Genomic DNA, 14,070 nt, shown 5'->3' with positions numbered 1-14,070 from the left:
AGGTTCAGGAGAGTCCAGTTCTTCCATCACAAGTAAAAAAAAGGAATAATAATAAAGAAAAAATCAACATGCACTGTCCATGACAAGAGGAAAAATGTTGCCTAGTGAGTGAGTGGGAAATGGTTGGAATTGACTGCCTGTCTTCTACAATTTTCCTTTACTCCTTAGATATCTGACAGGAGACCAGCTTCGAAGTGAATCCTCCACAGAAGCTTACATCAGGTGCCTTAGAATGGGCTGTCGATGTATTGAGTGTGAGTAAAGACTTTGTGGAATGGTTTGTAACATGCTGTCCGTACAAGTAGAGTTTGCCCTGTTTACCAAGAAAGAAAAAAGAACCGAAATCAAGAAGTAGTTTGTTTTCTGAAGTTGAAGTTAGTCATATAAAAAACACTGATTCCCTAAATTGTTTTCAATATGCCTCCCTATTGCCCCGTTCATGTGCTGTGGTTCTTGTTCCCTTGGAATTTTAAGAGGGCATTTCTAAATCTCGTCTCACCACACACTAAAACAATGTTGGCTCTACTCTATGAAAGCATAGAATTTGAACTGGAATCACTTGTGTAGCTTAGGTGGTTTATTTGTCTTCATTGTAATACAGACAAGCCTAAGGCACAGAGATTTTTGTCGTTTGGTGCCATTTGCCATCCTGTTCAACTTGCTTGTAAATCAGTTTATGTCTTGTGTGTTTGTTTTCCACTAACTGTGATGCATCTTCATCCCTGTTTTTACTGAATTACTGACAAGTTTGAATTTTGTGTTACTTCACCAGTCACTTGCTACTGCCTGTTCAATTTGGCTAATGCAAAATATATCTTAAATTAGTTTCAGGTTTAAAAATGACAAAAGAGATAAACTGTCAACTTGCCACTTGTTGGAGTGTATTTATCCCTGGAAAACTATTGTGAACTAGTACACTGACAGTATAGCTGCCTGGATTCTTTATTTCCAGATTCCAATATGATAATGCTTTGAGAAAATTTTATATTGTATTTGATTTGTAATGCTTGTATCACTTAAGTGAACTTAATTTCCTCTGTGAGAAATATAAATTAATCTAATAGAATATTTTATTAGAACATTAAAATCTGTGACTCAGAATTCGTAACACCAAAGATTTGGATGTTTCTTTCTACTAGAGTTATTTAAGTAGCTGCTTAGTCTTTTCCTTTTTCCACTGCTTGTCTTTCCTAGTGGATTGCTGGGATGGTCCCGATGGGAAGCCTATCATTTACCATGGATGGACACGGACAACAAAGATCAAATTTGATGATGTGGTACAGGCAATCAAAGATCATGCCTTTGTTGCATCTGAGTAAGCTTTGATTTATTTTCCTGAAGCCTGTTTTCATACGCTTAGAGCTTTCTGAACTTACTTCTTCTATTATAAAGCAAAAAGTAATAGGAAAATAATGACATTCCAGTAGTTTTCATTATTGCCAAACGTGGGTCTTTAATAGATTCTGTTTTGAGGAAAATTCCTATTACATAACAATTTCCTCCTAAGGAAGATACTAAGTGCCCTAAAGCTATCTCCTTGCTTGTGTCTTTTGTTAAATTGATGTGTGAAACAAATGCTGAAAGGTATGTCTCCTTTTTTAATGATAAAGTACTACAAGTGACAAGTGATATGTCTGTCAGGTGATGTTCATGTTGTCGGGGATGTCTTAGCTGAGAAAATGAAGAATATATAGCATGCCTTCTGAACTGATAACACGGGTTTAAATCTCTGTCTCTGCTCTGCCCTTCTATAATTTGTGCTGAGATACCTTTAGCATGAAAAACACTGCCTAAAAATTGGGAAGGAGATAAGGCTGTTGGTGTCCTGTTTTTCTACTTTACCAGCTGGACGTAGAGAAGTGTTGTTTTGTCACATGGGACAGTATCTGCCCAGGCATATTGTGTTAATGACAACCATAATATATGATGCATTATGGATTCAGACTATCAGTACCGTGAATGCAGTGTGATGCTTTCCCTACTTGCATTAAGGGATAGGCTCCCCAGAAGGAATATTGAAATATTTCCTGGATACAGGGACAAAATTAGAAAAGCCAAAGCTCGTCTGGAGATGAAATTGCTGAGGGATATGAAGAAAGCAAGAAAAACTTCTGCAGTTATAATTGCAACAAAAGGAAGCTTAAGAAAAACGTGAGCCTGCTACTGAATTGGACAGGAGACTTAGTGACTGGAGAAGGCTGAAGTATTCGATGCTTTCTCTGCCTCAGATTTCAATACTGGGGCCAGAGCACATGATAGCTAAGGGGAAGTTCACAGAAGTAAGCTTGTTTAGGTTCAAGAAGAGGTTAATGAGGGAGTCTGGCTGCTGTCTTCCACTACCTAGTGGATGATTATAGAGAAGATGGAGCCAGACTTTTCTCAGAATGCATGTGAAGGAAAACAGATGCTATTTTAAAGAGAGGTGAAATAAATTTTCACATAATGGTGCTTTAGCCCTGAAACTGTGCCTGAAGAGCTTGGAAGGAATCTTTGTCCTTGCAGATATTCGAATCTTGGCTGAACAAAACTCTGAGCAACCTGATCTAACCTAGGAAATTGGGCCCTCCCAAAGAAAGGGTTTGGACTAGATGGCCTCCAGAGGTCCCATCTGACCTTAACAATTCTATGATTGCACATATGTTATTAACTGTTGTGTGTCTATTCCTTTTGTCTTCTTGTTTGCTGTAAATATTTTCTTTGAGGGGGGTGAGGGAGGGTTCCGTTTTCCTTGCCTTGCCATTTGTGTCAAAAAGAAGTTGTCTTCACTGACCTTTGTTTTCTCCATCAAAGATACCCACTTATTCTGTCAATTGAAGAGCACTGTAGTGTGGAGCAGCAGCGACACATGGCCAAAGTGTTCAAGGAGGTATTTGGGGATCAGCTTTTAATGAAGCCTGTTGAAGCCAGTGCAGATCAGCTACCATCACCAACCCAGCTGAAAGAAAAAATCATCATCAAGGTAGGCTCGCTTTGTGTGCTTGTAGGTAAAACAAGAAAACAAGAGCAGGAGCCAGAAATACTACTTCTGGCTTCACAGCTTAGCTGTTAGTTTGTGTTGACAGACAACAAACCCCATGCTTGAGGCGTGTACTAGCAACATTTTGCAATATTGCACAGAGTTCTGTAAAACTACATATTAAAGTGCTTGCTATTGGTTTTCTTTGAATAAGTGTTGCTAGTTCAAGTGCCAGATTGAATGTCAGCTCTTTTCTAAAGGTCTTTCAGCTCCTGAAATGTCACTGCTAAAATTTCAGCAAGGGTTCACTGCTGCAGGTGCTCATCATAATCTTCTTACACAATGTGGTCTGCTTAAAGATTATTAAACTATGTTCTTGAATAGAAAGTTAATTAGTAATATTAACTTCCCCCTGAAAGAATGCCTCTCATTCGAATAAAACCCATAGTACTTTCAGGCTGCACAATTAAGTTTTGTGCAGGATTGCTTGCAAGCTGCAAAAATTGATGGGTGTTTACTAGCTCGGTGTGATTTGTGAACCTCATGAAGTTCAACAAGGCCAAGTGCAAGGTCCTGCACCTGGGTCAGGGCAATCCCAAGCACAAACACAGGCTGGATTGAGAGCAGCCCTGAGGAGAAAGACTTGGGAGTGCTGGTTGACGAGAAGCTCAACATGACCCAGCAGTGTGCGCTTGCAGCCCAGAAAGCCAAATTCATCCTGAGCTGCATCAAAAGGAGTATGACCAGCAGATCCAGGGAGGGAATTCTCCCCTTCTACTCTGCTCTCACAAGACTCCACCTGGAGTACAGTGTTCAGCTCTGGGGCCCCCAGCACGAGAAGGACGTGGACCTGTTGGTCTGTGAAGATGCTCAGAGGGCTGGAGCACCTCTCCTATGAAAGCAGGCTGAGAGAGTTGGGTTGTTGAACCTGGAGAAGCGAAGGCTTCAGGGAGACCTTAGAACATCTTCCAATATCGAAAGGGGCCTACAAGGAAGCTGGGGAGGGGCTTTTTACAAGGGCCTGTAATGACAGGACAAGGGGGAATGGCTTTAAACTGACACAGGGGACACTGAGATTAGACATTAGGCAGAAGCTCTTCCCTGTGAGGGTGCTGAGGCGCTGGCACAGGGTGCCCAGAGAAGCTGTGGCTGCCCCATCCCTGGCAGTGTTCAAGGCCAGGTTGGACACAGGGGCTTGGAGCAACCTGCTCTAGTGGAAGGTGTCCCTGCCCGTGGCAGGGGATTGGAACTGGGTGAGCTCTGAGGTCCCTTTCAACTCAAACCAGTCTATGATTATATTTAAATATGCAATGTAGTGAGCCATTTGTGGAACATGGAGGAGCTCCTATTAGAAGGTAGTCACTGTTAAGAGTGTCTAGGCGATACAGGTGTTTTACTTAGTGCTGTTGTGTAGCAACATGAGGCAGATAACCAAATGAAGATCTCTCAGATTGAAACTTCAGTAGAACTTTTCAAAAGGCAAAAATCAGGTGGAGAATGTGTGGGCTGCTCATGATCTCTTTAGTAAAATAATAATTACTTTTGTCCTTGCTTCAGTTCTCCAGCTTTTATAACAGTATTGCACCCTGGGTATTAAACTTATGAACAGATGAAATAAGGGTAGATAGATGTAAGCGTACAGCTCTTGAAAGTATGACTGGAAATAATAGCACCCAACTATAAGTTGCAAAAGTTCTGTGCTTAAGTTTTTGGGTTTTTTTTCCCCCTCCAATACGTCTGTTGTTACCGTGCGAAGTATAGAGAGGAGTTGGATAGGCACATGAATAACAACATGACAGATCGGATTTAAAGGGAATTACAAACTAATATGAGTCTGCACAAGAGAACATCCATATAATTCTGTCCTGTCTAAAAGAGTGTTGAAGAGTCTTTAAATGGATCAGCACCTGCCAGTAAGCTGGTTGTAGTATTTGGCTTTAGTTTGGAAAATGCTATCAGTAAACAGCCACAGGCTACTCCTGCTTCAGGGGCCTATGTGATTTTTCAGATAAGCCTGTCAAGTTGAAATCTACCTACAGTAGGCTATGCAGATCTGAATGTGGTTGAGAACTACTAGATATGAGATGATTAATCCCATCATTAACTGCAGTTAAGTATTTGAAGTTATCCATCGCCCCTTGAGTCACTGTTTTTTGTGAGCGCTCTCAAGAAAGCAGAACTTAGACCCTCTTTTCATAAAGTATTTCCCTTCTGCTCATTTTTCTTGTGGAACAGTGAAATCCCCATTTGAACTCCGCATCATTTTGTTTTGGGTTTTTTTCCTTATGTCCTGCTCTCTGCAGAGGGATCCTTGTTTTAGCCTTATTTCTTGGTATGTGTTACTTCATGTTTTCTGTCCTCTGAAGAATGGTGAGCTCTTTTCACAGTAGTTCTTTCTTCATTGCTTGACTGATACCTCCACTAAATTTTTAACCTTTAATTCCAGCCCTGTTGCATAAAGCCTTGTGGAACAGCTGTAGTTATGGTAATCACAGAAGGTAGCTGTGCAATGGAGAGAAACACTTCCTGTAATACTGTTGTCTGTGTATTGCTGAAATATTTTGACCAATTTTATATGATTCTCTGCAAATGAATACGGTGGGTGTTTTTTTGTTGTTTTTAAGCACAAAAAACTGGGGCCAAAGGGAGATATTGATGTGAACTTGGAAGACAAGAAAGAAGAAAAAAAGCAACAGGGAGAACTTTACATGTGGGACACAATAGAACAGGTATCACTTATGTGACATTTGCTACAGTTTGTTACTAGGTTGTGTAATGCTGGAAATTTACATTAATTTTCTCAATATCTGTGTAAGTAATATTGTCAGTTGAACAGATGTGGATGAGGGGAAGAGGTATTTTGTTTATTGTTACTCCTGGTTTTGAAATGGTGGTTATTGAGTTTCATTCTGTCTTGTTAATGATTTTAATATCTTTCGATTTTTAGAAATGGACTCGTCACTACTGTGCTATTGCTGATGAAAAGCTTTCATTCAGTGATGATATAGAACAGAATGCTGATGAAGATGTAACAAAGGTGATGGCTATGTTTTGTTATTTTAGGATGTTCTTTTTATTCCCTTAGATTATTTCAGTGTCTACAGATGCATATTTTTAATGCTAATGTTGAAATTGTAGAGGATGCGTGTCAGATAACAAGTGTATCTGCAGATAAAACCCTTTTAAAAAGGTTTTTTGCCAAGGTACTCCAGTTAACCCTATTTTTAATAGAAGAACATTTTCCGTTGGCTAACTGAGGATTTGCAAAGAGGAGTACAAAGACAATGAAATATAATTGTATTTAAATGTTAATGCTGATGCATGTGCTGATGATCAAAGTCTTTATATGCCTTTGGCTAAATATTATTGCTGTTCTTAAACTAGACAGTATGATGAACTAAGGTTTGTTGTGTTAGTATTACAGCACTCCTCTTACACAGTACATGTTCATTCCACGTTTGGAAAGTGTTTGTCATAGGTGAGCATATATTACTTGGCTGTTGTGCATGAGAAACGTGAAGCTGAGTAAGGGTTGCAATAGCAGTGATGTTCAGGGTGGTTTCTTGTTCTGACCTTTCAGGTTTCCATGCATGCCCTTCTGTTGCTAACATGTATGTGCATGCTTCAGAGATCTCTCTGCACATGCACAGCATTTTACCCATTCGCCTAGTTGTTAATGTCAGTAAAATAATTAAGGAAGAACACAGATGAATCCTGGGAAAAACTGATTAGAAACTCTGTAAATTAGCAGTAGGGTGTTTTGTTGGGTTTTTTTGCCTTGAAAAATATATATTGGTGTTTGCGTTGCTGCATTTTTTCAATTTTTGAATAAGGCTAAAATTGATCACGGCTCCAAAGAAATGGCTTGACTGGGGAGTAGAGTCAAGGGTGACTGTGAAGGTGATTGGCTTGTTTGTGGAAGGATTGTTCAGGGCTAGGAAAAGCTGTACTTTGTTTCAAAATCATAAAGTTAGAAATGCACTGTAAAAACTATTATTCTCTGGTCTAGGAGGTGAAACGTACTGAACTGCACTTAAAAGAGAAATGGTTCCATGGGAAAATGAAAGAGGGGAGAACAACTGCTGAGAAACTGCTCCAGGAATATTGTGCTGAAATGGGTGGCAAGGATGGGACATTTCTAGTTAGGGAAAGTGAAGCTTTCCCTAATGATTGCACCTTGTCGTTCTGGTATGGTGATTGTTATAAAAGTTTTATGTGGGTTTTGTTTGTTTTATGGCATTGTACAAAAAATGTGTGTATTTTTCAGGTATGCATTTACAGCTGAGATGAAACACAAATAAAGAGTTGTTAAAATTACTACAATGTTATTGATGATATTGTGAAAGACTACTTTCTAAATGAAACTTCAGTCTTAACATAGTGCATTTTGGCAGACTAGGGTTTATTTGAAGCATTACAGTTGTCAAGAGAGGACTAAGTTTGATTTCCCTCTCTCAACCCCTAGCTTTTCTGGTGCTCTGTTAGGATACAGGATTTGTTATTTCCTCAGGGCCAAAATTCAGTCTTTTAATTTAGGGATAAATTGTTGGTTTCTACCCTGTGAAGGTAGTCTCATGAGTGTACCTTTATTACCAGAGATGGATCTTTTCAATGAAAAGATTCTCTAGAGGGAAAATAATAAAGACTTTTGGGGTGTGTGTCTGTGGCTTTATGGTAGTCTAGGTTTGTTTCTTCTTCTGGTTTGGACGGTATGAAGAATAGTGTATCAGATTTATTTCTAACCAAGAGAGCTGTTGGAGCAGATTTTGCAGGGAATAAGTGTATGCCAGATTTAAACTCACTGTGGGTTGAAAATTACTATTTTCGATCCTGTAACCTTACTTGTCAGGATTTTTGTTGCTGTTCTTCGGTTGTTTTATGAGATGACACAGGTTTCGTGCCTCTTCGCAGGCTCACCAAGTAGTTGGCGAGGAATGGGTGAGGAAATGCTTCAAAAGAAGAAAACCTGTTATAAAACCTTTGTTTTCCTTATGCCTCTCTTCATTCCTTCAGGAGGTCAGGCAGAGTCCAGCACTGCCGGATCCGTTCTTCGAGTGATGGGGACACTGTGAAGTACTACCTGACAGACAACCTCACTTTTGATAGCATCTATGATCTCATTCAACACTACAAGGAAGCCCACTTACGATGTGCTGAATTTGAGCTGCGCCTCACTGATGCTGTGCCTAATCCCAGCCCTCATGAGACTAAAGAGTACGTACAGCAGAAGGCAAGCACCAGGGTTGTTATGTCAGTGCCCTTCGCATTGCTTTAGATGGTCTTTGATTTTTGCATAGAAAATTTCCCAGATTCAGGAGCACACCTGAGCATTGCTTGTCCGCAGATGTCATAGGAATAGGCTTCCCTGAAAGATGCTGAGTAAGATCACTGACTTTGTGAGAATCTGGTACAACAGAGAGCAGTCACTGGGAAGGCAACTGACTAGCAGCAACTAGGAAAATAAGGGAGAATGGTAATGCTGTGGAAGCATGCCAGTTCTTCCTTTCTCTGCTCCGTGTTCTACAACACCCAGTGGGCTGGCTTAGATATTTAGTAGTTGGCTGTGGCCTGGCAACTAAGTAGTCATGGTCTGTGCCATCTGGAAACTCTATTACTGGGGCAGTGAGCCCAGTTACATTTTCCTAATCCCGCTTTCCACCTCACCTCTGTCGGAGTTGGTTAGGCAGATTTCGCCCCATGCCGGTAGGAAGTAGTATAGCTTGGAGTTTATTTCCAGCAGGTCTTTGCCTGATGTAGATCCTGGGGAGAGCTTGCTCTTGCTTGCTGACAAACACTGTAATCACTGCCCTTTGTTCTGTTTTCTTTGCAATGAGAAAAAGTAAATCTCCTTTGCATGGGAAATATTGATCTGTGACTTTAAACTTTTTTTGCTCCCCTGCCCCGGGATCTCAGAGTCACTGACCACCCATAGATAACTTTGGAAGCCAGTGAGAGAGGAGAGTATTTTAAGGGTTTCCTGCCTTTCTGTATAAGGTGGAGATATACTGCCAGCTTCAGTGAAGACTCATTAGATCCAAGCTAGGTCCATCCCTACAGTGAAAGAAATAGAAAAATTCAAATGCCTAGTGTTTTTCCTTTATCTGTGCTTGGGCTTTTCCTTAAATCTACTATGTCAAAACTGAATAAACTACTGAAAACTGAGTAGCAGACTAAAAGGAAGAAATACAGGTTTATGTTTTGTGATTTCAGACAGACAAGGTGTTCTGATGCATTCTTGATTATTTCATCCAAAATAAGCTGCTGTGTTACAATGTTTTGCAATAAGCTGCTGTCATAGGTGGCAAGATGGGGAAAATATAATGCATAATTTTTCTTGTAATATTTGAAACTATCGTTAATAACACTGCCTGATATTCTTACTGGATGGCATTTGACAAGCTTTGTCATCATTTGTCCATTTTAACTGTTGTAGTTGGTACTATAGCAACTTGAGTCGGGGAGAGGCAGAAGACATGCTGATGCGAATTCCTCGAGATGGAGCCTTTCTGATTAGGAAGAGAGATGAACCTGATTCGTTTGCCATGACTTTCAGGTAAGAAAAGACAGATATGACTGCATTACCTAGTAGCACAGCAGTGTTCTGATTTTCCTTACTTTAATGTGGGCTTTTTTTTTTTTTTAGAGTAATAAAATTCTTGCTTTCAAACTTTGAGTAATTCACATGGTTGGTTTGTATAGCAGGTCCATGTATGAGGATATGTACAAGAATTAATTTGTGACTGGAATAAACCTTTATGCTTTAATAAAGAATATTTGAGCATCGACTGTCTTCTCATACAGAACTGTTCATGGTCCTTTTTCTCTTCCTTGACACTCCTTACTACAGGGTGTTATTTTGAAGTTTTCTTTGGTGCTGGTTCAGCAGTGATTCTAGGTCCTTATCCCCTGGAAATCCTACCCTATCATGTAACTGACTGAAATGAAGTGTTGAAATGAAATTGTTGGTTTTCTTACCAGGGAATGTACTTTTGAAATCGTGGTTCTTGCAATAACGGTAATAAAATGTATAGAATTGTGGTGGTCTCGATTGTGCCTTCAAATCCAATTGTGTTTCTCTGAAAATGTGTATTTCTGCAACATATAAAATTGGTTTTGAAAAACAAATACTTTTTTTCCTCTTATTTGCACGCCTTACTGTGTATTGAAGGTGGCCAGAATTCCCCAGTCCCCTCAGTACTTTGGTTTGATGCTTTCTGCTGTTACCAAGGTGGATGTTGAAGTAACTGGAGCTGCAGTGTCTCAATAAAACCTTTCACAGTGGGGAAAACAAGAAGCACCAAAACTGCAGCAGCTTGAAAAGGATGCAGGGGTCTGCTGTGGATGGGATGGTTTTAGTGTTGCCAGTGGATGGTTTTACTGTTATCACGACAAGCACAAACCTTGTGTTTAAGCACAAGAATTTATGGGGTTTTTTTGCTTTCAGAATTGATTCCTGCAGTTATCAGAATGATTGTAGGGAAGAGACAACCACTCGCTTTGAGGGGAGTGTGTCTGTCACTTAGGGACAGTGGCACATCATCATCATCATCAGATTCCAGAAGGACTCTGATCATTTATGTTTGTGTGAAGGTGACAAATTACCTATGTGTAGGGGGAAAAAAAAATAATCTAAGCAAAACATGGGTGTGTCTCAAGGCCCTGTATATTGTAGAAAAGTGAGAATATCTTTTTGTGCATTTAATCAGGCAGCTGGAACTCAATTTGAATAAAAGAGGCTTTGGAAGAGGGAGAAATTATTTCATGTGATTCAGATGCACAAAGCTGTTTTGTTCCAGTTTACAGCACTGGTGCTCTCACTGCAAGTACCAGTACCTCTTACAGCACTTGCACTTGTTTTACAGAGCGGAGGGGAAGGTGAAGCACTTCCGAATTCAGCAAGAAGGTCGTCATTTTGTGCTTGGAACCTCGGCCTATTTTGAGAGTTTAGTGGAGCTGGTAACGTACTATGAGAAGCATCCGCTGTACAGGAAGATGAAATTGCGTTACCCAGTGACTGAGGAGCTGCTGGAGCGCTACAGTGTGGTGAGTGATGGTCGTTGTACAGTTGCTGTAGTGCACTGAGTCTCAGATCTAGACCTGGGGGTGCTGGGTTTGATTCTGGCTGTGGTAGATCCACACAGTTTTCTTCTCTGTGAAACTGAGGTGGTTATACTGACTTCTCTCACAAAGGTTTTGAGATATGTGAAGGAAAGAGCTTCATCTTTGATTACAGGTCAACTCTTGCCTGCCTTCTGGTTTAATTAGCAAATGCTGCTCTGTGAAATGGGGGATTGTTGCTCTTCTAAAGCGACTTTCTGATAATAGCCTTGCCTGTGTTTGTTCCTGGCTTCTATTGCTGGAGTGGGCAGAGGTCTTAAAATGATCATGCAGATGCCAATTGCTAAGCATTTCAGGAGAAATGGAAATATTCTGCTGTGCCCCTGGCTCTGGGCAGGCAGTGGTGTTTGCTTCAGCACACTGGAGCTATCTCAGAGATGGCGTCCAACTGCCTTCTGTGGTAAAAAGTTAGAGGTACTTAGAAGGCTCACTCTTTGAGATACACCTGAAGAAATCTCCCTGAGACATACTTGTCTCTGTCCATTGACTAAACTAGGAGCCTGGTTAATTAGCTTAGGATAGGGGCATACTTTCTGGATGGATGTGTTTCTTGGTGAGAGAGCTTTGCCAGGGTAATGGGCTTTTGAAAAGCCTGAGATGCTGACTTCTATTTTCAAACACGTTTGTTAGAAAGGCTGCAGGGGAAACACCTCTGGCATGTTTGAGGAAATTAAAATTTGGAGGTTTTATTTTTTATGGCGAGGCAAAAAAGGATTGAAAAGATTTTAGACCTCAGGATTTTTTATTACGTTGCCTATAGCTAAGGTTCTGCATCCTAGGATCAGGACCAAATGGGAACTTAAGGAGAGAATAAAATTAAATATATGACTGTGTATATTGTTTTAGAATTTTTATGTAATAGTAAAAACAGCACTGGGACTAAAGTACTGTAACACAAAAATTGCAAGTGTAGGTATTGTCTTCCCTGGTTGCACATAGAAGGGTACTCACAATCTCAAAGCTATTTGACTGATAAGAGATATGTTTGTGAGGTATTGCTGTTTCATTGTGCTTTACTGTTCATTAAACTGAGGCATAGACAGATTAAATAACAAACTCACGTTCAGCTATATTCAACTATAGAAATAAGCATAACAGAGGTGTATGGCTTCCCTCCTTTTCTGTTTGCCTAGGTATTGTCAAAAGGTGGTTTCAGCAATGAATGTTCATTTAGTATTTCTATAATTTTTGATTCCTGTAACTTTTTTTTTCTTCTTTCTTCCTGTTTTTAGGAAAAAGATATTAACTCCCTCTATGATGTCAAGATGTATGTGGAACCCAGTGAAATCACTCCTACAGTGGTATGCTTAAAGAGAGATATTCACACTTACTGTAGACTTCTAAAAATGAGACTTATTTGTTGATTTCCTGTTAGCAGTAATGAAAAGGATAATTGAAAGCATTAGGCTGCCTGATTTATGGGGGAATGGATAGCAGAAATTTAAAGGGTGTGACATTTTTCTAGCATTTCTTTAAAATTTGTACCCACACGTTTTTATTTATGTGCTTTCTATATAAAACCAGTGTCTTTGGTTTATTAATGAATTATTAGGGTTTGTCTTCTTTTAAGATATATGTGTTTTAAAAACAAGTGGCACAGCAAACATCTACTTATCTCTAGTTTTTATTATGTCCTAGCAACTTGTAAATTCCCACAAAAATTCACCTGCTTGTAGATTTTTTTGGCTGTAATTCTTTTTTTGGCCAGTGAATTTGCACTGCTGCTGACGAATTTGGGTAGTAGTAAATTCAAGATAAAGAAATTGCTTATCCTGCTAAAACTGCATATCTTCCTAAAGGAAATGTGACCAGCAGGAGAGCTGATGTGGTTCGGAAGCGGAGGCTTTGTAAGCGTCTAAGCCTACAGCCTCCAACTGCGTATGAATACATGTAATGAAGATAGAGGGCTGATATTTCACTGTGTGGTTCTCCTTTTTTTCTCCTTTTTTGCCCCCCTTTTCATTTTTTTTGTGTGTGTGTGTCCTACAGTAATTATGTTGTAACACCCATAAAAGAAAGATTCTTTTCTTTCTTTTTTCCAAGCTGGTAACTTGAAGAATAGCATTTAAGTAGCATCACTTGCTACCACCAATAGATGTCACTCTGGAACTTTAGTATTATGTTTTCTAAGCTTCATAACGAAAAAAAGGGATCCAATCCCCTTCTTTTTTTTTTTTTTTTTTCTTTTTTTATAAGATTGCATTACTATTTTATGACCCATCCCCCTAGATAACCCCTTTGCTCTGTTTCTCTTAAAGCCTCAGAGAACAGTGAAAGCCTTGTATGACTACAGAGCCAAAAGAAGTGATGAACTGAGCTTCTCTCGAGGAGCTTTAATTCATAATGTCACAAAGGAAACAGGAGGCTGGTAAGGACAAAGATTCCTCATAGGAGAACACCTAGTGACTTCCTAGATGGATTTTAAAATTGACTTTTGGGTAGTAGCTTTTAAAAAATTTGCCTATTGTCTGATTGCTGCTTATTGACTGTGGCCTTATAAATCTTAATGCCAGTGTTGTTAAAAAAAGAAACCCTCATCCTCAAATCTTCTTTCATGACTTTTCCATTTTTCTATCCTGCAGCAATAAGCTCAGCCTGCAGAACCTCCATAGCCCAGTGTGTCCAGCATTTCTCCTTTACTACATTAATCCTTCCTGAACACTTGTGTATTCTGGGGATTCACACATCTGTTACCATTGTCATCATTTCTCTGTTTCTTCCCTTGCTCTGCTAAGTACTTCTTGGGATTCAAACCCACCTTTTTTAGTTCTCTGTACAGTCTCCTTTCATAAGAGGTTTTCTTTCTTAGCAGACTTGTAAATTGCTTGTAAAGCTTGGGAATCTAATGTTTCCCTGTAGCTTCTGCAGGGTAATCAACCACATAATAGTATTTTTAGTACTGGAGGGGGAAAAAAGCCTCTTAAGTAATTAATTGCAGTTTACAATAACTGTAATCCCTCTGAAATCATCTGTTACTACAGTTAATGATCACTTTG

At 39.6% G+C, this 14,070-nt stretch overlaps 1 protein-coding gene across 4 annotated transcripts in view; it reads left to right on the top strand.

Annotated features, from left to right (window-relative positions):
* Positions 1-14,070, top strand: part of PLCG2 (phospholipase C gamma 2) — a 67,520-nt gene that overhangs the window by 32,554 nt on the left and 20,896 nt on the right. For all 4 annotated transcript variants that reach the window (XR_003995153.1, XR_003995152.1, XR_003995151.1 and 1 more), the window contains exons 12-22: positions 169-254; positions 1,195-1,315; positions 2,791-2,959; positions 5,581-5,685; positions 5,904-5,993; positions 6,966-7,144; positions 7,970-8,170; positions 9,390-9,509; positions 10,819-10,999; positions 12,307-12,375; positions 13,333-13,442. Coding sequence is in view for 1 of the 4 variants with exons in the window: in XM_030512845.1 (XP_030368705.1) it covers positions 169-254; positions 1,195-1,315; positions 2,791-2,959; positions 5,581-5,685; positions 5,904-5,993; positions 6,966-7,144; positions 7,970-8,170; positions 9,390-9,509; positions 10,819-10,999; positions 12,307-12,375; positions 13,333-13,442 (1,431 nt within the window). In the remaining 3 variants the exon portion in view is untranslated. The remainder of the gene's footprint in view (positions 1-168; positions 255-1,194; positions 1,316-2,790; positions 2,960-5,580; positions 5,686-5,903; positions 5,994-6,965; positions 7,145-7,969; positions 8,171-9,389; positions 9,510-10,818; positions 11,000-12,306; positions 12,376-13,332; positions 13,443-14,070) is intronic.

The sequence above is a fragment of the Strigops habroptila genome, chromosome Z (genome assembly GCF_004027225.2).
Source record: "Strigops habroptila isolate Jane chromosome Z, bStrHab1.2.pri, whole genome shotgun sequence".
NCBI lineage: Eukaryota > Metazoa > Chordata > Aves > Psittaciformes > Psittacidae > Strigops > Strigops habroptila.
Note: the sequence above shows the minus strand (reverse complement) of the source record. Positions and strands in the feature narration are given on the sequence as shown.